General features: G+C 42.1%; 8 protein-coding genes across 9 annotated transcripts; 6 read left to right on the plus strand and 2 right to left on the minus strand.

The window, feature by feature from the left end:
* Positions 1–103: 103 nt before the first annotated feature.
* LOC115763421 lies at positions 104–1,223 on the plus strand. Of its 2 annotated transcripts, none has more exons than XM_030705979.1 (2): positions 104–353; positions 427–1,222. In XM_030705979.1, the coding sequence occupies exon 2, from the start codon at positions 427–429 to the stop codon at positions 1,024–1,026; it is 600 nt and encodes a 199-aa protein (XP_030561839.1). In that variant the 5' UTR covers positions 104–353; the 3' UTR covers positions 1,027–1,222. The 2 variants fall into 2 exon arrangements, with proteins under 2 accessions (XP_030561839.1, XP_030561840.1); XM_030705980.1 differs by having other exon boundaries at positions 341–371; positions 427–1,223.
* A 585-nt stretch (positions 1,224–1,808) lies between these two features.
* Positions 1,809–4,660, plus strand: LOC115763524. The gene is made up of 2 exons (XM_030706128.1): positions 1,809–2,030; positions 2,096–4,660. Exon 2 carries the CDS (start codon positions 2,102–2,104, stop codon positions 3,500–3,502), a length of 1,401 nt encoding a protein of 466 aa, XP_030561988.1. The 5' UTR covers positions 1,809–2,030; positions 2,096–2,101; the 3' UTR covers positions 3,503–4,660.
* Positions 4,661–4,897: 237 nt separating this feature from the next.
* Positions 4,898–7,760, plus strand: LOC115763516 (alpha-N-acetylglucosaminidase). The gene is made up of 2 exons (XM_030706117.1): positions 4,898–5,510; positions 5,582–7,760. The coding sequence occupies exons 1-2, from the start codon at positions 5,280–5,282 to the stop codon at positions 7,649–7,651; spliced, it is 2,301 nt and encodes a 766-aa protein (XP_030561977.1). The 5' UTR covers positions 4,898–5,279; the 3' UTR covers positions 7,652–7,760.
* Positions 7,761–7,874: 114 nt separating this feature from the next.
* On the minus strand, positions 7,875–14,646 carry LOC115763379 (exportin-1). Its single transcript, XM_030705916.1, has 7 exons — positions 14,375–14,646; positions 12,071–13,743; positions 11,089–11,459; positions 10,544–11,023; positions 9,649–9,981; positions 9,223–9,588; positions 7,875–9,154 (listed from the first exon to the last, which is right to left on the minus strand). The coding sequence occupies exons 2-7, from the start codon at positions 13,557–13,559 to the stop codon at positions 9,005–9,007; spliced, it is 3,189 nt and encodes a 1,062-aa protein (XP_030561776.1). The 5' UTR covers positions 13,560–13,743; positions 14,375–14,646; the 3' UTR covers positions 7,875–9,004.
* A 357-nt stretch (positions 14,647–15,003) lies between these two features.
* On the plus strand, positions 15,004–16,923 carry LOC115763386 (protein fuzzy homolog). The gene is made up of 3 exons (XM_030705926.1): positions 15,004–15,307; positions 15,380–16,467; positions 16,531–16,923. Exons 1-3 carry the CDS (start codon positions 15,230–15,232, stop codon positions 16,586–16,588), a joined length of 1,224 nt encoding a protein of 407 aa, XP_030561786.1. The 5' UTR covers positions 15,004–15,229; the 3' UTR covers positions 16,589–16,923.
* Positions 16,924–17,697: 774 nt separating this feature from the next.
* On the plus strand, positions 17,698–19,075 carry LOC115763384. Its single transcript, XM_030705924.1, has 4 exons — positions 17,698–18,022; positions 18,113–18,488; positions 18,548–18,722; positions 18,776–19,075. Exons 1-4 carry the CDS (start codon positions 17,944–17,946, stop codon positions 18,950–18,952), a joined length of 807 nt encoding a protein of 268 aa, XP_030561784.1. The 5' UTR covers positions 17,698–17,943; the 3' UTR covers positions 18,953–19,075.
* Positions 19,076–19,429: 354 nt separating this feature from the next.
* LOC115763402 lies at positions 19,430–21,987 on the plus strand. The gene is made up of 5 exons (XM_030705952.1): positions 19,430–19,522; positions 19,581–19,676; positions 19,739–19,983; positions 20,039–20,161; positions 20,235–21,987. The coding sequence occupies exons 1-5, from the start codon at positions 19,508–19,510 to the stop codon at positions 21,856–21,858; spliced, it is 2,103 nt and encodes a 700-aa protein (XP_030561812.1). The 5' UTR covers positions 19,430–19,507; the 3' UTR covers positions 21,859–21,987.
* Positions 21,988–22,016: 29 nt separating this feature from the next.
* Positions 22,017–24,454, minus strand: LOC115763403 (leucine carboxyl methyltransferase 1). Its single transcript, XM_030705953.1, has 4 exons — positions 24,013–24,454; positions 22,920–23,345; positions 22,556–22,860; positions 22,017–22,474 (listed from the first exon to the last, which is right to left on the minus strand). Exons 1-4 carry the CDS (start codon positions 24,265–24,267, stop codon positions 22,438–22,440), a joined length of 1,023 nt encoding a protein of 340 aa, XP_030561813.1. The 5' UTR covers positions 24,268–24,454; the 3' UTR covers positions 22,017–22,437.
* Positions 24,455–25,056: the final 602 nt, after the last annotated feature.

Genomic DNA, 25,056 nt, shown 5'->3' on the forward strand with positions numbered 1-25,056 from the left:
GCAAACTTTTAAAATAGGAAAAAAGTTTAAAAGCAACAATACTTTGAAATAATACTTTGTATTTTATTATGATGCAAGTGACTTCCTCTCCTAATATTCGCATTTATAAGAAATATCGATGTATGAATATTGCCGATAGTTTAAGCAAATTGTTTCAATATATCGGTGGAGTCGCTTCCTCCACTTGCGGCGGCGTTTTCTGATTTAAACAACGGCATCCTGACATGGCAATTTTGGTATTTTTGGTTTAATTTGGGTATTTTTATGGAATTTTGAGATATTTTCGCATTGTCTGTAAAAGGTCGCACATAATAAAACAAGCTGTCACAGCTTCGGCGGGAAATGACAGCAAAGTAAGCACCGGGATAAAAGTAATTTAAATGTGTATAAAAAACAACATATAAGACTTATATTTGATACTTCAAGATGCCGCCAACACCAAAATCAACATCACCCACGACACGCAAACGCTACTGCGGCCTAGGCAATCATCATCTCCGTACGCCTCACAAGACAATTAGTGATGAGAAAATACTTAGCTTCGCCAAGCATATTAACCCGGAATTGCGGAGCACAACGCTCCTCTGTGGAAGCTGTTATGATACGCTGGTGAAAATCTACCGTGTCAAGCTGCGACATGCCATACAACTGCAGAAGGGCAAAAAACGTGCAGCGGGCAATACAAACTCCATTTCTGATGTGAGTTCTAGTCAGCAGGTGCATTCACAGAGCTCGAGTGCGGTATCTGCGTATTCCACAATATCCGAGAATTCAAGCAAATCCACAATAAGCGACAACCAGCCCGCCACAAGCACAAGCACCACTACCAAGCGAAAGCGCGTGGAGCAACGGCCACCGGACACTGACGACGACGCCATCGACGATGACGAGGAGCCACTTTTAAGTCTGAATGCCGTGAATGGCACACGGCTACCGAACATTCAACCCATACCCAAGCGTCGCCAGTTCGTGCACTTGAACAAGGACGTAATGGATATATATCTGAGTGGAACTACGGGGGGGTGAATGAGGGGGTTATATGTTCCCTTTTTGGATATGTTGTGTTGTGTTGCTTAAGTTTTTAAGACTAATTCCAGGTTCACGAGGTGAAGATATAGATGATCGCATTAGCCTAATTATGCATTTCCATGTTAATTATGTTTCGTAAATTGTGAAATTATTTTGAATCGATTAACTGGATTAACAATAAAAAAGAATAGAATAATCGTATTGCGAAGTGCATCTTATACTTATACTTATACTCCTATCTCATCTTATACTTCGTTCTTCGATAAACTTGTATTTACTGTTGTTCTTAAGCATTTTGTTTTACATGCATGCAATATGGCAAATAACTGTTCATCTGAAAAACCCCAAAATGATTTTTAAAAAATACTTGCTTAAATTGTATAAAGTGCGACTGTTAGATATGCCCCACTTAATGACAATACGAATGTAAAATATATATAAATATAATAAAAACCCAAAATATTTGTTGTATTTGCACCGCATTTAAATTTATGCATTTCGATAGATTTTTTGAGGCAGCTGTATCTGTTATGCATCTGTTAATGCTGAAAATAGGTGCCAGTTAGGCGCTGTTAAGTTTTAAATCCTTAAAAATGAGCCTCAATCACTTCTTCGTTTGATTTTGTTACTACTTTGATTAGATGAATTGTTATAATAGCTAATTATTATCACAACAAATATAAGTTAGCAATCGAGTTAACAGAACAAAATTCGTGCTCACTGTTAATAACATGTTATTCGCATGTTAACTTAACAGACGGGCAAAGAAACAGCATCAGCAATAAAAAACAAAAAAAAAAAACACAAAAGTATTGCCAAAGGAGGAATTTATTTAATAATACGCTGAGATCCAGTTAATTGTTATGGAGTAAATGTGACAACACGTGAAGTTCGGGTCGTAAATGGAGGGCCACATTCGCTAGTGGCTGTGACGTCTTTTATTCCCATACGCCGTTTCCATGCTATAGATAACAGTTTTGCCTCCATAGGCCAGCACGAAAGTATGTGGCAAGTGATTAGCTGAGCTTATGTTGAATGAATATATCATTTGTTGTTGTTGTTGCAGCACATAATGGGCTGCATCACTAGCACCAATAAACTGAGTGAATTGCGGCAGGAGAACGTGTTTCGGGTGCACGTAGCCCATTTGCAGCCCAGCGGACCCGAGGCGCACATCATACGCAGCGGCTACTTGGAATTGACGCCGCGCGAGTTGATCTTCATGACGCCTGGCTGTCAACCTATTGTATGGGCACTGCAGCACCTGCGGCGCTATGGTCTTAATGGCGACATGTTCTCGTTCGAGGCGGGACGCCGTTGCATGTCTGGCCCGGGCATCTACACGTTCCGCATACACCATGCGGAGCAGCTCTATCCGATGTTCCAGCGCTATATAAATGCCGTGAACACCGACGCCTTTGCCCAAGGAGAGCGGGAACGTGAACGCGTCAACTCCACGCATTCGGTGTCGGTGCTCTTGGGTCGCAGCGATCTACAGCCGCATAGCAACAATTATCTGGAGCCGGCACCAATGCTGGCGCGTACTGCGCTGCAGGTGCAGCAGCAGCCGAACGAGGCAATTGCATTGACTTCCGATTCACCCGAGTCCTTGCCAAATCTGCAGCTCGTCGTCGCCGAGCAGGGCGGAGCTGCCAACCATGGCGCTCTGCAGTCTCCAATCACGCCCGGCGCCTACATCACTACCAATGGCAACGTGTACTTCGATCAGCCGATGCAGCGCTGCAGCTCACCACCGGAGAGCACGCCCACATCCACAAATAGCGCATTCAGCACGATGCGCCGGCAGCAGCATTTGGGTGACATACCGCCGCAAGAATCTGCTCCGGCGCTCAACGAAACGCTGCGTTTGTATGCCAATGTGGAGACATCGCGAGAGCGGCTCCTGTTCGATATGCCGCTCGCCTCTGCCGGCTGCAATGATCGTTGCTATGAGAACATTAGTCGCCTGGACCTGCCCCCTCTGCCACGCGACTGCTCGCAGCATTCGGTGGCCGCCGCGTCGCAACAGCAGCAGCCGCCGCCGCCGGTGACGCAGACCAGTCCAGCTGGTGTTAACTACATAGTGCTCGACCTGGATCAGCCGCGTAGTCCGGCACAGTGCTCGCCCAAGACGATGACAAATGGCTTTGGCAGCGGCCTGTCCCTGACAGCTGCTGCGCCACAAACCCCGGAAGGAAAGAAAGCTTCCGATGCTGCGGCATCAGCACAGAAGAGAAACTCGAATGCTGGGGCAACGGCAACCGGTGCTGCAACAGCTGTGGAAACTGTGGCCAGCCAAGGCTACTCCACCATTGATTTTATACGCACCTACGCTTTGAACAAATCCTCAACAGCACCTGCCCACGATGCCGAGGCGCCGGCAGGCTGCCAGGACCATGCACACGAGGATGCTGATCAGCGCATCACGCGGCATGGCAAATGTGTGCGAAAAGCCTACTCAATTAGCGAGTAGGAAACGAACGAGGAGAGGAGCGAAAGTCGAATGTGAGGAGGAGCGAGAGTCGAATGTGAGAAGGAGCGAGAGTCGAACATGAGGAGGAGCGAGAGTCGAATGTGAAGAGTATCGAGAGTCGAATGTGAGGAGGATCGAGAGTCGAATGTGAGGAGAAACGAGAATCGAACTTGAAGATCGGGAGTCAAATGTGAGGACGATCGAGAGTCGAATGTGAAGAAGATCTCGTGTCGAATGTGAGGAGGAGCGAGAATCGAATGTGAGGAGAAACAGGAGTCGAACTTGAGGATCGAGATTCAAATGTGAAGAGGATCAAGAGTCGAATGTGAGGAGGATCTAGGTTCGAATGTGAGAAGGATCGAGAGTCGAATGTGAGGAGAAACGAGAGTCGAACTTGAGGAGAAGCGGGAGTCGAATGTGAGAAGGAGACGCGTAAGAGTTGGAAAAGGCAGCACAACGAATTTACCATAAACAAAAAAAGGATAAAATATGTTTAACTTATTCGTTAGGTTGGCCTTGGCAAATGGTAATGGAATCGCCCCGCAACTATTTGCCTCGAGCCTAACCACAACCAAAGCCAGCCACAAATCGCAATCAGGTTGTTTCAATTTATGTACTTACGCAAAGGCATACTATATATATTTATATTTATATTTATATTAATATTAATATTTATATTTAATTGTGCACGTGCATAGATATATTTAAGTATTTTTACACACACACACAGGGCTGTTTAGTGCTAGTCGTTTTTTAGAATGTTGTGCAAATTAATGTTTTTTTATTGTGAAAATGCAACACGAAAGGCTTTTAAATTGTATAAATTACATACATGATGTACTCGTTAGTTGTTAAGTTAACCAAAATAGTATGTATGCGAATGTACATCGTTTTGTTGTTAAGATTTGCGAAAAACGAAGGCCCAGTGCTTTTTGATTTAATTTGTTGCCAGCTTAATTCTGTAATTCTAATTTTTATATTGCTTTATTGTTATCCAAGTTCTTGGAAATTGAAACAAATGTACTCATACTTATGTACATGATGTATGGCATCAAGAATCCAGCACATGTACCTTTATGTATACATAAATATGTACATATTGCAATAATATTTGTATTTGTTGTTAGTTTTTAAGTCTAAGATGTGCAATAAAGATGGAAACAAAATTATAGCCTATAATCATATTGTTATTTGTTAATTCTTAGATAAGTTTTTTGATTTTAATTCGTTTAGCTTTACAGATGAAAAGTGTCCAGATCTGAGATGCCCTAACTTATGTTCTAATTTATTTATTTATTTGAAGTTCAGTAAATTGTCTGACATAATTAATTAAATATGTTTTAAATATTGGATCCAATCTACAAAACTCGATTAAATCTATCGAATCTATCGAATGAAAATCAACTCAAGACTGTCCAGTGTGCACACACCCCGCGTTAAATTGACGCCAGTGTGTGTTGTGTTTACCGTTTTAAACGCAAGTGGTGAATATTGTGAACGAGCAAATTGACTTGACGAAGAATCTTTAGACTTTACGGACATGCATAATTAAATTTGCGTGCTTGCGCTTGGCCCACCTGAACACTCGACTGGCGCGCATTTGCTGATAAGAAACAAACTTTATTTAAATAGAGCGCCAGCTTGCATTAAGTCACTGAGAGAGCAGGAAAGAGAAAGAGCAGAAAGAGAAGAGAAAGATCTCACGTTTATTATCAACAATTGGAGCGCACGACACAGCCCGCGTCCAGTGCGACTCGAGCTATTGACATTGAGCGTCATGGTCGGGCGTGTCGGTGTTCTCTTGCTCTTGGTCTTGACCTTCGTGCACAAATTGAGCTTGGGTCATTGCCAGCTCGGGCCGGAGCTGGCGGCACGTTTGACGCCTGAAACCACGCCGGACGTGCAGGAAGAAGCCGTGCGGCAGCTCATGCAACGTGTGATCGGGCTGCGAGCGTCCAACTTATTTCAGGTGGAAGTGAACAAGCTGCTCGAAACAAGCAGCTACCAGGTGAGCAGTTTGCCGGAAAAGAGTTGAATCGAACCAGAGAAGATCAGGTTTCTAATGATTTTCAATTGCAGATCAGCCGTTTGGATAATGGCCAAGTGTTGATAGCCGGATGGGATGGCGTCTCGGTGTGCAAGGGCTTTCATTACTATCTAAAATATGTGCTCAATCAGGATGTGGACTGGCACAAGACACGCATTGAGCTCTCCGACCAATTGCAACTGCCGAATGTGACACTCAGCTCGAAGTCGGCCAGTTCCATTATCTACTACCAGAATGTGTGCACATGGAGCTACAGCTTCGTGTGGTGGGGATTCGAGGAGTGGCGTGCACACATCGATTGGATGGCGATGATGGGCATTAATCTTGTGATAGCGCCCAACCAGGAGGCCATCTGGCAGACGGTGTACACAGAGCTGGGCCTCAACGCAAACGAAATAGACGCACACTTTGCCGGTCCGGCGTTCCAGGCTTGGCAGCGCATGGGCAACATTCGTGGCTGGGCTGGTCCACTGCCACCCGCACACAGGCGTCTCCAGCAGCTGCTGCAACAACTCATTGTGCGTGCACAGCGCGAGCTGGGCATGAGCGTCGCTCTGCCAGCATTTGCCGGACATGTACCTACGGCAATGCGACGTGTCTTTCCCAATGCCAACTATACGCCTGCCGAACGCTGGAATAACTTTCCTGATCAGTATTGTTGCGACCTGTTTGTCGAGCCACACGATCCGCTTTTTCAGCAGTTGGGCGCCATGTTTCTGCGGCTTGTCATCCAAGTCTATGGCTCCAATCACATCTACTTCAGCGATCCTTTTAACGAGATGCAGCCACCGCTAGCTGAGCCGGGATATATGCGTTCGACAGCCAAGGCAATTTATAACTCGATGCGAGAGGTGGACGCGAATGCCGTATGGTTGCTGCAGGGTTGGATGTTTCTAAAGAATATCTTCTGGACAGATGAGCTTATAGAGGCCTTCCTGACTGCGGTGCCGCGTGGTCGCATCCTAGTGCTCGACTTGCAAAGCGAACAGTTTCCGCAATACCAGCGCACCCATTCCTACTACGGTCAACCATTTGTGTGGTGCATGCTGAACAATTTCGGCGGTACGCTGGGTCTCTTTGGGTCCGCCCAGTTCATCGGCAGTGGAATCATATCGGCACGCATTATGCCCAATAGCAGCATGGTGGGCGTAGGCATCACACCCGAGGGCATTGGCCAGAACTATGCCATGTTCGCTCTCACCCTTGAGCAGGGCTGGAGCGCGTCGGAGCTGCAACTTGGCGACTGGTTCGATCACTTCGCTCTGAGTCGCTATGGTGTTAACGATACACGTTTGGCCCAGGCTTGGCAGCTGTTGCGCGGCGGCGTTTACTCCTTCCATGGCCTGCAACGTATGCGTGGCAAATATGCCTTGAACAAAAGGCCAGGACTAAACTTGAATCCGTGGACCTGGTACAATGGCTCCAGTGTGATCGAAGCCTGGCAGCTGTTGCTGGCGTCCAGGGAAAAGGTGCCTCTAACGGATGACAGGTATGCCATCTATGAGCACGACCTGGTAGACATAACGCGCCAGTTTCTGCAACAGAGCTTCGATCAGATATACGTCAACCTGAGGTCAGCGTATCGCAAGGAGCAGCTAAGTCGTCTCGAGTATTTGGCTGGCAAGCTGCTGGAACTACTCGACGATATGGAGCATATACTGGCAAGTGGCGCACACTATTTATTGGGCACTTGGCTGGAGGCCGCCAAGAAATTGGCGCCCAGCGATCAACTGCGTCCCCTCTACGAGTTTAATGCGCGCAATCAGCTCACGTCGTGGGGTCCCAACGGTCAGATTCTCGATTATGCAACAAAACAATGGTCGGGCCTGATGTGCGACTATTACCAGCCACGTTGGGCAATGTTTCTGGACGCAGTCACGCAGGCAATCCAAACTCACAGGCCGTTCAACGCCACCGACTTCAAGCAGCGGGTGGCCAACGAGATCGAGCTGCCATTCAGCAACCTGACCAAGGTGTATCCCACAAAGCCCATGGGAAACACGTGGCTCATTTCAAATGATATATACATCAAATGGAGCTCCTATGCGAAAGAAACACAATTTCTGCACAATTGTCGATTACCCGTAAAGCTTCTGACATAGAGCCACAATGATATACAAATAAACCCAAGCTCTTCTCCCTAAGCAGAGACCATATCACGATAGAGATCGAGCAGCAAATGTTTGAGAAAACTATTAACAATAAAATGTAAGCTTCAGTTTTGCGTTTTATTTATAAAAATAATTATAATTTTTGTGTTATAAATATAAAAAAATTAATCTTTACTTTTTTTTTTAGTTAAAATAAAAAACAATTTTAGTCACATTGTTTAAATATTATTTTGGAGCCCTTTAACTATGTATAAATGTGAGAAAAAAAACAAACTAAACAAATAAGATAAGTGTTCTACTCAAATTCCATTGCAAAATGCTCTGATCCTGATTTTTAGTCAAATATCTGCTTCAATAATCATTCTCTCCGGTCCCCGCCAAACACACACACATTCGTACATAGAGATATGATCTTTGTGTTTTTAATTGATTTTTATTTAAATTATTGTACAAACTAATTTAAATGTAAAAATTTAAACATCTTCATCAATCATCAATCATACGCATACAAATTTCTATGGAGCTGGTTTTCTTTTTTTGTTTATATTTTTTTTTTATTTTTATTTTTTTTGCAAGTGAGTGTGTTGTGTTGTGTGTATGTTTATTTGACGCACATTACATACATGTACATAATTATTTGATTGGGTTTATACAAGTGTATACATAGAATCAATTACTCATTAATCATATTCTTGATGTTTTGTGGGCGAACTACAATTAACTTTACTTTAATATTATTTGTTCCTTTCGTTTGAATGTGGAAAGGATTATGTGGGGGCATGTGTTGTTCGCTCGTTTTCATTCACACACAATATTTCTACAATTATACTCATTTAAAAATTTCAAACAAACATTATTATTATTATTATTATATGTATTTAGTAATTATGTATGTATAAAGTTTTCATCTTTCGTTTGCTTTTTAATGTAGACGACGATGTTTTATCAGCTAAGTTTGGGGTTAGGGAGTGCGCGTGGTTTTGTTGTCGGTTCGGCTGGCGGCAAGTACGCAAAAATATGTTAATCATATTAAGGTATGCAATTGCGCACATTAACCGCTTTATATTCTCGTATCATTTAACTTTATTCAACAGAAACCCAACTGTCAGCATGTAGATGCGTATGTGTGTGCAGGTGTGTGTGTGTGTGTGTGTGTGTGTGGTGTGTGTGTTTGTATATATATATAACGTTTATACTCATATGCATTCATCAATCAAACAAACATTTATACTTTTTCTCCAAACGAGAAAACACTCATACATCATTTTCAATCATCAATCATCAATCATCAATCATCATTATCATCATCAGCATTCTCAAGCTTCAACTAACACGCGGCATATTTTATTCATCCTGCATATCCTCTGGCAATTCGTGCGGATTCAACATGCCCGGAATATTACGTTGCATTTGACGCTTATTGGACTGCTCCTCGGCCAATGCTGCTTCACGCTCCTCCAGATACAAATCCGAATCATCCTCGCCGGTCGCCTCCTGAAAAGCGTATGTATATAATTGAGCAAAATTGCAGTGTATCTCTTGCAGTTGGCTAGTTTACTTACGCGAATTTGTATTAGAAAGTCTCTCAAGTGCTCCTTAAATGCTTGTACATTCTCGTCCAAATTGAAAAGGCCCGTAACAAAGACTTTGATCTGATTATCTGATAAATGATTAAATGCCGACTTTAGCAATGAGGCCACATATTCCTGTATGAATATCATATTGTCCGGTATGGGGCCCAAATCAACCGTTATTTTTCTATTTTCCACCAACGAAAACATATACGCCAATATTATAGCATGGTTGGGCAGGCCCGCTGTATGGGAAGTGTCAGTGACTACTGAAAAGATTTGCATCAGGATATCCGTAAAGTAGGTCTGATAGAAACTCTGCGCCGCATTCGGATGTTGTTCAAGGTTCTGCAGCATCTGTTATATAACAATATTATGATTAACTCACTTGCAACTCTCGGCAAATGTTTCACTTACCTTGTAGAGTATATTCAAGCCCATGTCGGCGACATTGCGCATTGTGTGCTTGAAGGCCCATACCACAGAGTCGAATACCAATTTAAACTGTGCCGGCGGTATATTGAGGAACGCCTTGAAGCAGTGCGCATTGACCGCTTGCAGCAGCTCATAGAAACTGAACCGATGCTGCGGAAAATCTTCGAAATTCTTATTGATCATGTCCAGCGTGCATTCAAATACGGCATCAAATATTTTTGGTACTTCATTCGTGATATGCTGGCGCAGTTTGTTTACAATCGTTGCCATCGCGTTCAGAACTTTCGGTTCGCGCGCGGACGGAACTTTACACCGCTACAAACAAATTTAAATAGATTATTAAATCAAGCAGCCTATAAATTGTTAGAAAGTGGCCCTAAAACGTGCCAAAAATCTTAAGTATTATTACAATCAAATAATACAAGTAGAATTATGGATGATAAACAATCATAAAAATATTAAATAATACACTAATGTGAGACATTTGATTAATTTCAGGAAAGCAGCTGCAAAGGCATATTCAAATGAAATATGAATCTTATTATGTTTGACCGTGAATCCTGATGCCTTACAGATTTTTGTAAAATGGGTTTATAATAAACTATAATCGTTTCTTATAGCAGGAACATCATATAAAGATTTCATGTGGTCAATTTGACATATTCATTTCATACGTGTAAAAGGATATAGACAAAGTACCGTAAAGATACTTTTAAAATTGATCGAGCAGTTGGCTCAGCTAGTCGTAGAATAAAGATACATGCATACATTAAGGTAAGGATATCGCAGTTTTCATAAGATGATATCATTCGCATCCTATTCAAATCGCTTAAAGTCTTTAATAATAATAAGTTAGAAATAGAAAATCATAACGCACCTGATAATCCATGAGGATAGCATCCAATAAGGGCGGTATAAAGTTATCCATAACTAACTGATTGTCATTGGAGCGCGACACCCATTCGGCTATCAAATTGAGAGTCTCCTTCTTCACAACATGCATTGATTTGATCAGCGGCTGATTGTTCACATTGACGCCATTCACCTCGATGGCCTGTATGATGTTTTCCGATGTGATCTTGTACACATTTAGCATGTCCAAATAAATGCGACCCAGTTGAATGACATAGGCGTGGCCCAGTGCCTTGCATGCGGCCACATTTGTCTTCAATATGCTGCCTAGCTGCTTGACTGCTGTCATATTTTTCAGAAAGTCTACATTTTTTGATGCCCGTGATATAATATCGTCCCAGACCTGATTTGGCAGCAGCATATAACGTTCAATAAGCGCATCCTGCTGCACCTGATCTACTTGTGCCGATATCATATAACCAACCGCCTCATAGAATGTATGCACCTAGTTTAAAGTGAAGAGAGACGATTTAGCAATATAGAACAGCCAATAGTTTATCCATGACTTACCTGCTGTGGCTGTAGATCACATATAATGCTGCTCATAGTGCTCAGTATCTCGTCAATGAAGGTACATGCCTCGTTTGGCTGTATTGTGACGAAATAGCGACGACATTTGATTGCTATCTTGATGAACGTGTCACAAGCCATGTCCTGCACGCCGTCGTGCGTTTCATGCATAAATTCAAACAGTTTGTTCACCACCGTCTTAAGGAATTTCCAGTGAGCGCGCAGAAAACGTGGATACTGTCCGACCACATACATAATATTGGAGGCAATGATCGCCTTATTGTCCTTGCCCTTTTTCTGCTCACAGAGCCCAAGTAGATCCTTAATGACAGTAACCAAAAATCGTTTTTCATCCTCCTCACAGAATGCACCTGCAGAATTGTAATTATAAAATATAAGTTTAGCCAGAGGATCATTGAGTCTTAGCAATTGTGGATGATATGTTAAATACATCTAATATGTATATCTTAATTGTCAGAACAAAAACAGATTGCTTTGGTCGGGAGTGTCCGACGAAAAGATATCCTAATCCCAGCGCAGCTGTAATCCTTTTAGCCCCATTCTATGCGAAATGTTTTATTATTCGTTCGTTTGAGATAAAGCCAGGATCAGGATTTATCAGGATCAATTTAAGGGAAACGTGGAATGTTACCTAAAGAGACTCCTACTGCGCGACCCATAGGAGAATCTACTTCTTCCTCGAATAGGGTCCAAGATCGACGCGATTATACATCGAGACAGATGGTCGGACAGATATGGGTTAATCGACTTGACTATATAATATGCAAAAAACCAATATAGCCTTTTTAGGTAACACAGATGGACAATTAAAGAGAAGTCAATATCATACTTTTGTGTTATGGGAACAAACTCTCATTACCAACAGGGACATAAAACCTATAGTATAAGTAAACAGGAAATCTGTGTCAAGATATATGAACATAGAAAGTAGAAAAATATGTGCCATACACTCAAAACTCACCCGATATCGAGCCAATGGCCCAGCAAAGAGTGTTGAGATTTTTCCAGGAGAATTCAGTGCCATTGACTTGGTTTAATAATTTGAGGGTCATAATGCGATCAGTATCCGCACAATCCAAATGAGTGAGGAATACTAAAGTCTCTCTCATATTTTTGTACAAATTAATCGAATTGGTATCCTTCATGAATTCACGAACCACTTCCCCGTTCTCGTTCTCGACAACTAGAACTTCTTCTGGCTTAGCCATGCGCGAAATCATGATGAAGCGAACCTTGGATAATATAGTCGCATAGAATCGACGACGGGGATAAACCTGCTGTCGCTTTGAAGACTCCAGCGTGGGATGAAAGAATTCGGTGTTGTACAAATTCTCGACAAGGCTATTCCAGTATTCCAGACAGATCTTAAATACTTCAACGTCGTCGACCTCGCTGATCATTACTAAATACATAAGCGCCTGATTCAGATAATCCACATACTTGGCATCTTCGACTAGCTTTCCGTGTTCTTTGAGGAACGTACAGAGGAACATGGCCAGATTGAGCACAAGCTCCTGTTCCGTATCGGTGCCGCACTGGAACACATGATTCATATTCATATTCTGGCCAATTATCTGGTCCAACTGCACCATTGTGTCCTTGAATAGCGTCGCAAAGTTATCGTTGTAATTGGCTGCCGTTAGGCCGGCAATTTCGGACAGGCACTTCAGGGTCACATTGCGGAACATGGGTACGCTGAGAAACTTAAAGATCAAAGTCTCTATTAGCGTCGTCTCGAATATGTAGCCCAATGGTATCCAGTTGAGAAAACGCAGCAGCGTCTCCAGCGTGACCTGTATCAGCGCTGCATTCATCGAATTCTCCAGGACAAACGAACAGAGGGTGAAAATCTGCGAAAACTCCGAGCACATCGTATCCTTCAAATGCTTGGCCTTCGTTTGCGTTATCTGCCCCAGCGAGAAATCAAAGACCTCTTCGCTAAGATTCTTCAGAATAACCATATTGTTCATGCACAGGCTTTCGTTTGTTTTGGAAGCGCCCACAATATCGCTAATAAACGTCTCCCAGTTGCGTGGCCATTCGCGCTTCAGTATCTGCACCAGAATCATGTTCAGCTTATTTAAATAGACTTTGTTCTGCTCCATGATGACCGGATCTGAGGATGTTTTAATGATTAGGCTGACCACATACTTTTTGATACCCTCGCACTGATTTCGCGGCAGCACCTTCCAGCGTGTCTTGATGACCTCTTCGAGTATTTGAAGCGCATAGAACTTGGTTTGCTGATTCTGTGAATATTCGAGTATGCTGTCGACACGCGTCCAGGCCTCGGGATGCTCCTTCAGTGTGGTAAGTATATCCTGCGCCAGTCGCAGCTGCTCACCCTGCGACGAGTAGAGCGCCTCAACAATCTTATCGAGCAGATTGATGTCCAGCTTTTGATTGAAGTCGAGCAGCTTGCTCGCCTCATCGGAGCTCAACATCGCCATCGCTTTGTAGTAAAAGCAGCGTTCGCGTCTGCGTCGCTCAGCAGCAGCAGCACCAGCAGAAGCTGTGTCCGCGTTAATTTTGATTGATTTTAGCTTGCTCCTCCGGCTAAAACGAGGGGGGAAGGCGCGTCAGTGATGAAATCTGTGGTAGCTGGCAGCTGCTGGTTGGTTGGTTGGATTGACTCTATAGAAGAATCGAAAATATCGAAATTACATTTATCGGCATAAAGGCAACCATATTTCTTTTATACATACATTTACGTATGTTTTCTTATTTTCTACACACAAACACCAATGCACAATTGCTTGTGGCGCGCGCTTACTTTTTTTTCGCACATACGCACACACACACACAGTAGAGATGAGCGATATTTGCGTACCTGTTACTCATCCCAAGCATCTCATAGTAGGAAGTCACTTGCATTTGTGTTAAGTGACTGGAAGAAAAAACGCGCCTTCAATAAAATACTTTCACTTAAATATATAAATATATATATAAGGTGTGATATGTGTAAACGCCTTGCACTGTTTCAAATGTGCGTATTTGAAGGGAGAAGTCGCCATCTGCTTTCTTGCTGCTCGTCACCGTCGATCAGACACCGCTCATCTCTAGCACACACAAATACACACGCACACACATGCCGCTTACACATGCAAAATACAATCAAAGCAGCGCAACGCATCTCGAGACTGCGACGGCATTTCACAAATCTAAATTGTACGCACGGCTTCGGGTTGTTGTACAACACATTTGTTGTTAAATTAAACCGACTTTTATGCACATTTACTTAATTTTAACTTTCTCACGCACTTACCTAGTTTTAGAAAAGCGTTGCAACCTACGAATCCCAAGAAGCAGCGTGGAAAACGACAAGCGCAAAACGAGTAAAAAGACTACAACGTTTTTGTCCAGACAGGGAAAAAATGTATTTCAAATTGCGAGGCACACAAGTCAATTTTATTCCTTTTGTAGCAAAATACATGCACGCTGAGCAATTATTTGCAATTTGGCTAACAACGGTTGACGTTGTGACCAATTTGTATGTTTGAAACAAACTTTTTCGCAGTACTTTTCTTCTCCTTCTGTAATGAAAACCAGGGATGGATCACAAGCGTCATGCGCGGTGCCGGAATCGAGTAGAGTTTATATAAATGGAAGTAACTAATAGAGAGCAGTAAGGAAATATACAAATCTCATTTATTTACGTTTACAACTTTTTTTTAACAAAGAAGTTCGTCTGCATTCAACAAATATCTACCGGCACAATATACAAAACTCAGTGTTTCCATATTAAACAAATATTCAGCCCTGACCTGAAATAGGTTTGCTTTTGCAAATATCGTTAATCGTGCCAATGTTGCATTTTCATTATCGACGTTTGAGCTTAGCGTGCCTATGCAGATACACGCACGAACTTCCAAGCAATTTCGACAATCCAGTTTTATAAATTTAAAATAGACAGATGTGTATTATTTAATCATGTTCACAGATATAAATAATTATGTTTGAATTGCTTAAGTTTTTTATCTATGGTATTTAGAAAGGAAAAATTTGCCCGTGACCAGGCTCAATAAATTCCACATTTGCTCATCTCTAATTTATTCCGAATTGACCACAGACACCAAACATCAACAAAATCCGATATACAACATTTTGTTTTTGAGATTCGATGTCGATTTATTTGCATTGTCTAACAACAAATGGCGGCTTACCCATATTTACCCGTAAAAAGGGCGAATGCGATAATGTAAGTATTTAATGATAATATATAGTCAGTGCTAATTTTGGTTAGTAACATCTGTTGTCGTTTTCGATTTAGCTGCCATTTTCGACTGTAGCTTCTCTGAATGGATTTCACATGTTCTTCAAATCACTCGGCATACAACTGCAAACCACACATACAGAAGAATGGACCTACATTTGGCGTGACTTTCACAATGCAATCACTTTCATTGTGTGTGGCCGCGGTATGGGCGAACTTCAACTTCAGGCCCTAGCGGAACTTGCTTTCGGAGGAATAGCGCTTTTTATCAGTCGCGATGAGTTAGCACATCCTGCGCTTTTGGAACGTCTAAAGAAAGATGCCAAAAAGTATGTGCCAGTTGTGGATGCTGCGCTGGAAGCGTCTAGCTCTGGTACAACTCTTTTGGGCTATACGGACTGTCTCCTGGCAACAGAAAATGCGCATCTATGCAACCGTTTAAATGAGTTCAGTGCCAATTGTGGGTCATTGTTCTGCTGCCTGGTTGTGGGCCAGCGTATTGCTGTAGCCACTGAAGGTTGGTGGGATCTGGACACACTGGACAGGGAGCTTTTGCTCTTTTTGCTCAACTCTTCCAGTACTCTGCAGCTCGACGTGCCCGTCTACCTGCCAAGCAAAAGTCCAAATATTGCCTTTCGTTTTGTCACCGTGCCAGTGTCGGCCAACAGTGCGATCTGTGTGCTTTGTGGCGCCGAATCTGCGTACCGAGAGTTGCATCTAAATGCCATGAATGCATTTCGCAATGAGAGCAATCTGTTGGCCAACGTTGAGCGCTGCGTTCCACGTAGTCTGCCGGAGCAGCTGGATATCGATGCACATGTCTTGGCGATTATACTGATTAATACTGAGACGCGCAAAAGTGTCTTTACACGCAATCTCCACCAATCGTCGAATGCCAAACGCATTGTCGTCGGCGACTTGCAGCGTTTGGACATGCTGAAGAAATTCTTTGATCACACCTTGGAGAATATGCATGAATTGAAAGTGGCCAAAGACGATTGCAGCGATGCAGGCACGAGAAATTCCTCCATTATGTTGGATCAATACAGTTGCTCTGACTATCACAAGTGTTATGCTCAGGCGGATGACCAGAATAATGTTATTTTCCTGCTATTCGTTGCCGCGGTGCCAACACATGCGATGAGGTAAGTGGATGGATGTTCTTTCGACTGCACAAAAGTTTCATAGCTTCACCTGTTCTTTGTCAGATTTCTTGCGAAGCAAGTCTACGCTAACCTATTGCAAGATAAGGCCGTCTGTTGGTGACCTTCTTGGTGAGCTTAGTATCACCGAGCTTATAAGACTGATGATTGGAATCCTTAAAATGGGCTTAAACTATTTTATATACTTTTTATAAGAGTAGTTTTCTACATCGTTTGCATTTATATTTAAGCAAGAAATGTCTATTCGAAAGTGCTAGAAGGGCAGATATTCTGTTCAAATATGTCAAGGACACATGAAGGTTACTTTTAAGCTGGGTACAGGGTATTTTCTAGTGCTTACTCTCGGCTAAAGATTGCATTTCTTTGGTGATGGAATAGATATCTCTTCTAAGAATCTTAATATGTTTACGTTAAAAAGGAAAAAATATGACTATTTTATTTAAAATAAATTCATATTGCTTCTAACTATTTTGAAATCTTTTTCAGACTTTTTTTTTTTTAAGTATAACTCAAAAACTAAGAGCTAAAGAGCTATTTATATTTATTTTGGATGCCTTCCCGAAACTTTTGTAACCTACTATTTTCTTTGTTGCTTTAATCAAAACAGGTTATTTTTCTATGATATAAAATCAATCGGGATAGATTTTCAACTTATTTTGATACTCTTAGGAATAATCCTTACTCAATGGACTTGAGATTCGGAACGCACTAGACGAAATATCGACAATCTCAATGAATTCCCTTAAAGACTTATTTGTTTATATATTATGGATTTACATATTCCGCAAATTTGCCCTAGTTGGAGTACAGTAATAGCATATTTTAGATTTGTAAGCAACTGGCGAACTGTTATTACTCAGTCAAAGCTAATAAAAATAATTAAAAATTTTTGATTCAAATAGTTATGTCAATTTCAATGCTAATTTGAACATTTCCATCAGAGTCACGTCTCTGGGCAATGCTCTTAGCTTAGCCCAAAAACGTAGTTGCTTCGTAAACAGAGCAATCCGAATGGAAATAATCGTCTTACTAATCAAACTCTCTGTGGTGTGGAGAAGTGTCAGTCCAAGCTGTATCCCGATGGGCGTCTTTATCTACTGGAGCAGTCGCTCGATCTTTGGAATCAGAATCATTTCCAAATATGTAATAAAAACCAACAAGTCATCTATTGATTACAGTAAGTTCCCTCTAAACTGAAGCGAGCCCGTCCAAGAAAAACAAAAAACACATTAAGTGCGCCATTAATATTTTAGATGCGTTCGGGTTATAAAACTAACAAATCATAACGCCAAATTAAATTTCAATATTATTTTGAACAAGCAGTGCGCATTCAGCGCGCGGCGAGTGCTGTTCGCTGTCGGAACATAAAAAAATTTACTGAAATTTCAAAAAATCTGTGTACATTTTGGATTTAAGGACAGACGAAAACTTCAAGGCCAAGGATCTACAGGCCATATAATGCTGTTTCTACGGAGTCAAGAGGAGCACACGGCCGAGGAGCTGTTCAAGATAAAACAACTACGTCAGCTGGTGGAGAGTAAGAAAAGGATTATTCTGTTGCGGCTCTGTTCTTGACAGATATATATATATATATATATATATATATATCTTCCCCTACCGTTTCTAGAGTCCGATGAGCTGCAGGTGGGAACGGATGAGATATTTTTGACGAAATTCCTGCACTACACAAACTGGGACACATTAAGAGCCTATCAGGCCATACATGCCTACTACGATTTTAAGCAAAAGCATCCCACATGGATGGCCCAGCATCCCATACAGTATTATGCCAAGCTTTTCTATGCTACGCACTGTCGCTTCGTGATGCCGCAAACGGACAAGCATGGCCGCGTGCTGGTCATCTTCAAGACGGTGGACGCATTCCAGCAATTTCCCGACTATCTGCAGCATTTAATCGAAATGGATGATCTCATCTTCGAGTCGATGCTAATGTTGCCGCGCGTGCAGCGGCACGGCATAACCGTGATCTGTGATCTTCAGGGGTTGGTAGTAGATTATGAGATGTTATTTACGAAATTTTTTACTGAACTTTTTTCTCTAGCACAACCCGGAATTTTCTGCGTCAGTTCTCGCCCATGTTTATGAAGATCGTTAACGAAAAGAATACGGTTCTGCCTTTTAAACAGCGCATGGTGCACATCATTCAACGCGGCTTTCTCATGCACGTTACCTCGTCATTGTTTCTGCCTTTCATGAACAAAGATTTTAAGGAGCACGTAAGTAATAGCATATCAACATTTTTCCTAGACTTATCGTCTTTTCTTTGCAGATTTTCACTCACGATGGTCGGCATTTGAGTAAACTACGCGACATGGTTGGGATTGATTGTTTGCCCGCGGAATATGGCGGCCCGGCGTCTAATGTACTAGATACTAATTTGATTTTCAATCACTTAAGTCAAAATTCAGATTACCTGGAACAATTACAGCGATATAAAAAGCTTTAAGTATGATTCAAGAAGAAGAGATTTAAAATTCCTAGTAGTTCGACGTTTTCCAAAAATAAACCATTCATAAAAGATCTACAAAATGTAAATAAACCGGCGGCGCAGTACTCAGGTCTAAAAGTTGGGGTTTTCTAATTGTGGGCGGGAATTATATTTTTTTTTTTCAACACAAAGAAAAAATTTTAATTCTTGGGTAAATTAACAAACCAGTATGTATATATAAGATGTCATGTCATAATATACCAATATACACATACGAAAGGTCTGTTTTTCCTATATATTTTTATTCCCAAGCGTGGAGCGTATTGATTCAAATACGAAAAAAAACAAATGCGGTTTTACTTTAAATATCTACAGGGTGTTCCCTTGGAAATTATTGTTAAGCAGCTCAACTGTTAACAGAAACTGTAATGTAAATTCGAACATTTAACATCGATAGTTGAAAGTGCAAGCTTGGCGCCAAAAATTATCGATATTCACATATGATATCAATAGCATTCGCTTTGTTGTGAAATTACGCCGGTTTCCTAAACAACTTTTATGAATACCATCTAAATGGCATCTAATAAGGTAAAATGGCAAAGTTTTTCAACTTTTATAGAAATAAGATCTTGGAAATATTTTGTAGGAGTGTCTAATTATTGTAATAGACGTGCGAAGCTGCGCCTCCGAGGAATTAAAATTAAAGTCGGTGAAGTGCGTTGCAGAAATACTAAAAGACAAGGTAAATTACATTAATAGACCTAATGACATTATAGTCTTCACAATTTTGTTGTTTTATTTTAGATCGTCAGCGACAAGAAAGACTATGTGTCCTTTGTTTTAGTGGGTTGTAAAAAGAGCAAGAATAAGTTGAATACTGCTAGCGATAATATGTGCCAGAATGTGGTTCAATTTAATGAGAAACCGCAGCTTTGCAACTGGCAGCTGTTGCTGGAATTCTTCAAGTTTGTCAACGAGCCGCCCTGCGATGGGGGTGAGTGGCTGGACGGTCTGGACGTAGCCGTGGCTATGCAAAGGGCGGCCCAGGAGTAAGTTTGCGAGAGTCTCATTAAATATTTTCGCTTACTTTTTATTCTGGTGTAGCTTAAGGTGTGCTAGGCAGCGTATTTTGCTGCTTTACGATTTCAACTACATGCCACAGAGGTACGATGATTACGACCGGATCAGTAGCGATTTGCTCAAGGAAGAAATCGATTTGATTGTGGGGTGAGCATCAAAAGGCAGAAGGGTTCGCTCATCCTTTTTACTAATCTGAATTTGCACTATCCACGCCTCGCAGCTCGCACAATATCTCCTATATTGACAATGCCAAGAACAACCTGCCGCAGGCCATCTTTCAGGTGTCGCGGAAGGCGAACATCTATGAGCAGGCGAACCAGAAATATGCGATGCAGTTAGTCAGCAACTGCAATGCTACCTTATGCAGCTTTAAGGAAGCGCTGGCCTCTGTGTTTAATGTGTCGAGTAGACGCCCTTGGGTGTGGAATGCCAAGCTTAACATTGGCAGTGTGATCGCGATCAACTTACAGGGCATCATTGCAATGAAGAACGAGAGTCACATTAAGCTCAAGAAGGTCTGGGCCGAGGCAGAGGAGACAGTAGAACGTGAGGAACGTTATTTTATTAAAGGCACAGAGGTCACGCCATTGCCCGAAGATCTAATCGATGGCTATATGCTGGGCGGCACTCCGGTGCCTTATGATGAAACGCTCGTTGAGCTGCCGCCAGCACATTCGCCGGGCTTGCACTTTGTGGGCTTTGTAAAGCGCAGCAGTATACCAGACGCCTACTTTTCGGGCAACTCTCTTTATATGTTGGTACATCAGAAGGGAAACGTTGTATCCGCTCAAAAACTGGACGCTTTGGTTAGGGCATTAATATTGCAGAAGTGCGCTGTACTCTGTTGGAAAATTTTTAGTGTTAAATTTAATACTCCGCGCATTGTGGTACTAGTACCGCAAGAGTCCACAGTGGATCGCCCGGCCACGTTATACATGCTCGAGTTGTCTTATCATGCCCAACACCAGTTCTGGGATTTTCCTGCGCTTCGCACGGCCAAGACGGAGTGCAACGCGGATCAACTCCAGGCAGTCGATACGCTAATCGATAGCATGGATCTGGAATGCACTCTGCAGGATACACAGCAGCCCAGACAGCAGCGGCAGAACGATTTGCTGCCATTCGATGGACTGCCCAGCATCTTCGAACAGAATGTAATGGATGTGTTGGAGCGCAAGGTTATCAATTCAGCAAAGAGCGATCCACAGTTCAAAGCAATGCTTGCCGATAAGAACTTGGTCGATTTCTTTTGGAGGGTACCTGAACCCATCGAACAAAAATCCAAACAGGCTGCGAAGGCGCTCAAAAAATTATTTCCCTTGGAACATAGTCATGCATGGCTACAGAAGCTCAAAGCCAAGGAAGAAGAACAGAATGCGCCGGCAACCGTCAAGCAAGAACGACGAGATACAGAAACGTCCATCAGTATTGACAGTGTGGGTCTAATGACGCCCGCCGAAGACTACAAACAGCTGTTGCAAAAGGTGCGCTCAGAATTAAATACTACTCAACGGGATGTCCAATTTCAATCACTAGCGGCTCAAATGCGAGTGGTTATTATAACGCTTCTGGAGCGCAACAAATTAGACCTCAATCAATTGAACGAAGTGCTAAGCCTCTATCGGGACAGTTGTCTTGAGTTCAACAGCTTTGCGGAGTACAATCAATTTGCAGCACTGATAAAAACCAAAGCATCGGAAAGGAATCTGCAAGAGTTTTGGAGCAGTATTGTGGTGGAGAAAAGTCTTGGCCCGCTGGTGCTAGGCGAGCCAACTCTGGAGGACGAACTGCGATTGAATGCGTATTATACGAAACCAGAGTTTGGCGTTGAAGAGCAAGGGTGAGAACATTTAGCAGAATAAATAAAGAATTCCATCTTTGTTTTTAGATTTGTATATAATTTATCGCTGAAAATAAAGATTTTCTGTGTTTGGTCTAATCAGCTCAAAGTTGGCCAATGGCTTTGTAAATAAATACTTCAATAATTTGGCATTTTTTGTTTTTTAATGAATTTCAAAATACATTTACAGCGCCCACAGGACAATGAATTAAACAATCAATTGAATAATTTCATTTGATTAATAAGTTTTCGTTGGTGCATTACATATTATTTGCAAATATAAATTATGTAGCCAAAAGGGAGAGGAAGAACTAAGCTTAGCAATAAAAAGCTTTAAGGAACGAACAATTTAAAATGTTTGCCAATCTTAATTAAAGTACACTTAAGAATTTACAAATGGGGCATAAGCAATGCCAATTATGTACATTGCAAGTAGGTTTTTCTCAGTGTATGTGTGAATTACAAACATTAAATACATTATAATTTGTTAACACAATCTGTGTAACGATTGCAAGCGGCAAGTGCATACAAAATATAAATGTTAAAGTTGTTTTGCAGTGCGGCCAAGAACTCCAGGCTTCCTCTAGTCAATGTTCAGCGATGACATAAGTTCCTCCACACTGTCAGGAATAGAGTGAAAAGTTAGCCACATCAATTATGAATATTGCAACATATAAATTGTGTTTTATACTTGCACGCACGTTATATCTAAGTCCTGAAAGGCAACACCCAACCAAGCAACAACTAGGCAATAGTGCTGGAAAAGCTGCAGCAGCAGTTCGCCCTCGTCCAACATCTCAAGACGCTCGATACGTTGGCGCTCCGATGAGGAAATGCTGTCATACACCTGCACCATGTCCCAGGCACGTGCCCCACTCCAGCCGCTGTCCTTAAAGCGATTGGTTTGCGTCTCAAGCGACAGACAGGATTCCACGCCGGCCAAACTGCAGCCACGGCTACGTAGATTATTAAGCATAACGTCGCCAAAGCGATCGTTCATGTTGACCTATGAAAAACAATCGAATTGTTTAGTGTCTGAATAATTATGTTCGCGATGATCTTTACCTGTTCATAGTTGACAAAGACGGCGGCTTGAAACTTCTGTGCTATCCATTTGAGCAAATTTCGACAGTTCTGGGCCTCGATATAAACGAGAACGCATTCCGCTAAAAATATAGTGGGCAGAGTGAAGTCCACTTCGGCTTGCTGCAACTTATTGTCCACCTCATCCAGATTTCGTAGGTCAACGCCCATCAGATGATAGTTTGGTCCATGCAGGTCCGTCGGACTGAGCCGCACCTCTCCGTCTTCGTCGTTGATTTTGCCCAGGAGCGCCTTGTTGCGTTTGATTGTATAGCATTTGCGAGCCGTCACTGTGGGGAAATCTAGCTCAATGAAGTTCTTCACCTTGTGCGCGGTGTCCCGCAACCGAAAGTAGAGCGTATCAAAGCCACAGCCAAGGTTTATGATTTGGCAGTTTCCAGAGGTTTTCTGCAATGGTCATGGCCAGTTAGTTAAACAAAGTAAAGTGCAAGGTCACAATTGGGGCGTGATGCGCAAGTGCAACACATGCGCAGCAGCAACATCAGCATCATTCGGTATGCAACAGGATTCCGATTCCAATTACAATTTCAATGCCACAGTACGGACATGCACTTGACCTTAACCTGAGTCTCGGCCAGACAGTTGTACGGAGGCAGAAATGTAATGCAACTAGACTTGTAGGAAAAACTCAAGAGAATTATCCATAAAAAATTATGTTTAAAGTAGGCAAAGGTTTTACTTATGTAACAAACTGTGCTTTTTAAATTAACGGCTGACAATAAATTAATCGATGTTCGATTAAAATCCTATCGATAATTAACAAATGATCGAGCTGCAAGGACTTTTTGTGTTTATGTGTATTAAATAAAGCTAAAATTAGTTTATATACAAATATTTCAACGAGATTAAATCAAATTGTATATAATATTGCAAAAGCAAGCCTCTCAACTAAAGTTTTCATTGAAGCCACATAGTTATATCTAGAAGCTGTGTCACGTGCGTATCTCCGAAACGAAAGATTCAGAGTCCGTTGGGACCATGATGCGCATGACCCATTATATACATTTTCCGCTGACTGCAGCCGTTAGCTGTAAATGTACTATATACAACTAACCTTCAGAAACTTCTCCACACACATCTCAACGCCCTTGACGCGTGCAAAGTAGCCACGATTTATCTCAGGGGCTTTTCTCTCCTGATTGCGCACAAAGAACCCAATATAATCGTCCTTCCAGTAGCCAAGGCGCACGGCACCCCGCTTGCAGTCACTGGCATCGTCATTGGTGGCTATGACGGCTTCATCGCAGGGATGAAACTTGTGTGTGCTATTGTTATGTGCAACTCCTCCGCCCGTTGACGGAGGCTCCATGGCGATGCTGATTGGCTGCTCTTGTCCTGCAATCTCTTGTTGCACGCTTTCTATGAGAAAACCAAACAATCGTTCACTTTGAATCGCTCCTTTTCGACAACTTTTTAGCACTGCTGAATTCTGTTTATTTTTCCTTTTTTGGTTGTTTTATTTTTTTTTTGCAACTGATTTTTCCAAGCAAATAGTGTGAATATAAATGAGTATTAAAAACAGCCCGTAAACAGCTGCGAGTATCGATTACATCCGCAAGTGTTGGTAAATTTTAATGCGTGCTGCTTGTGCTATCGACTTATTATATATATCGATAGGCTGAAGACCCGCCAAGCCAATGGACACTTTTCCCAATTTAAAATGTTTTCAAAGTTTCTAGTAGTCTTAAGCGCTTACTCACATAATATTTAATGCTGATAAGCATTTAAGCAATTTATTAATAAGCAACGAGCACCGAATAGGCATGTAAAGTTGTAACGCGTGCCACATTCAACCTAAGTTAACTCCATCAACAAAGTGCCCTAATTGTTTCCCGCATCTTTGACATCGGAAGCGACGGCAGCTATAATTAAAATTGTCAGCTACGCCCAAGCCACTGAGTCTTCAACTCAATATGACGGGGTCAAAAAGTGAACAGGCTTTAATTGTTATTTCGCTTTGCGTTTGCAATTACGGTGAATGAATCACAACCCCTCCGCCGCCTCTCCAACCACACTCATACACATATACGAAAACGAATTACTTTCTTGATAATGGTAGAATAGGAAATTATGCAAAGCGCGACTTATTGTAATACAG

Source organism: Drosophila novamexicana, unplaced genomic scaffold (genome assembly GCF_003285875.2).
Source record: "Drosophila novamexicana strain 15010-1031.04,08,12 unplaced genomic scaffold, DnovRS2.1 tig00000739-arrow-arrow-pilon, whole genome shotgun sequence".
In the NCBI taxonomy this organism is placed as follows: domain Eukaryota; kingdom Metazoa; phylum Arthropoda; class Insecta; order Diptera; family Drosophilidae; genus Drosophila; species Drosophila novamexicana.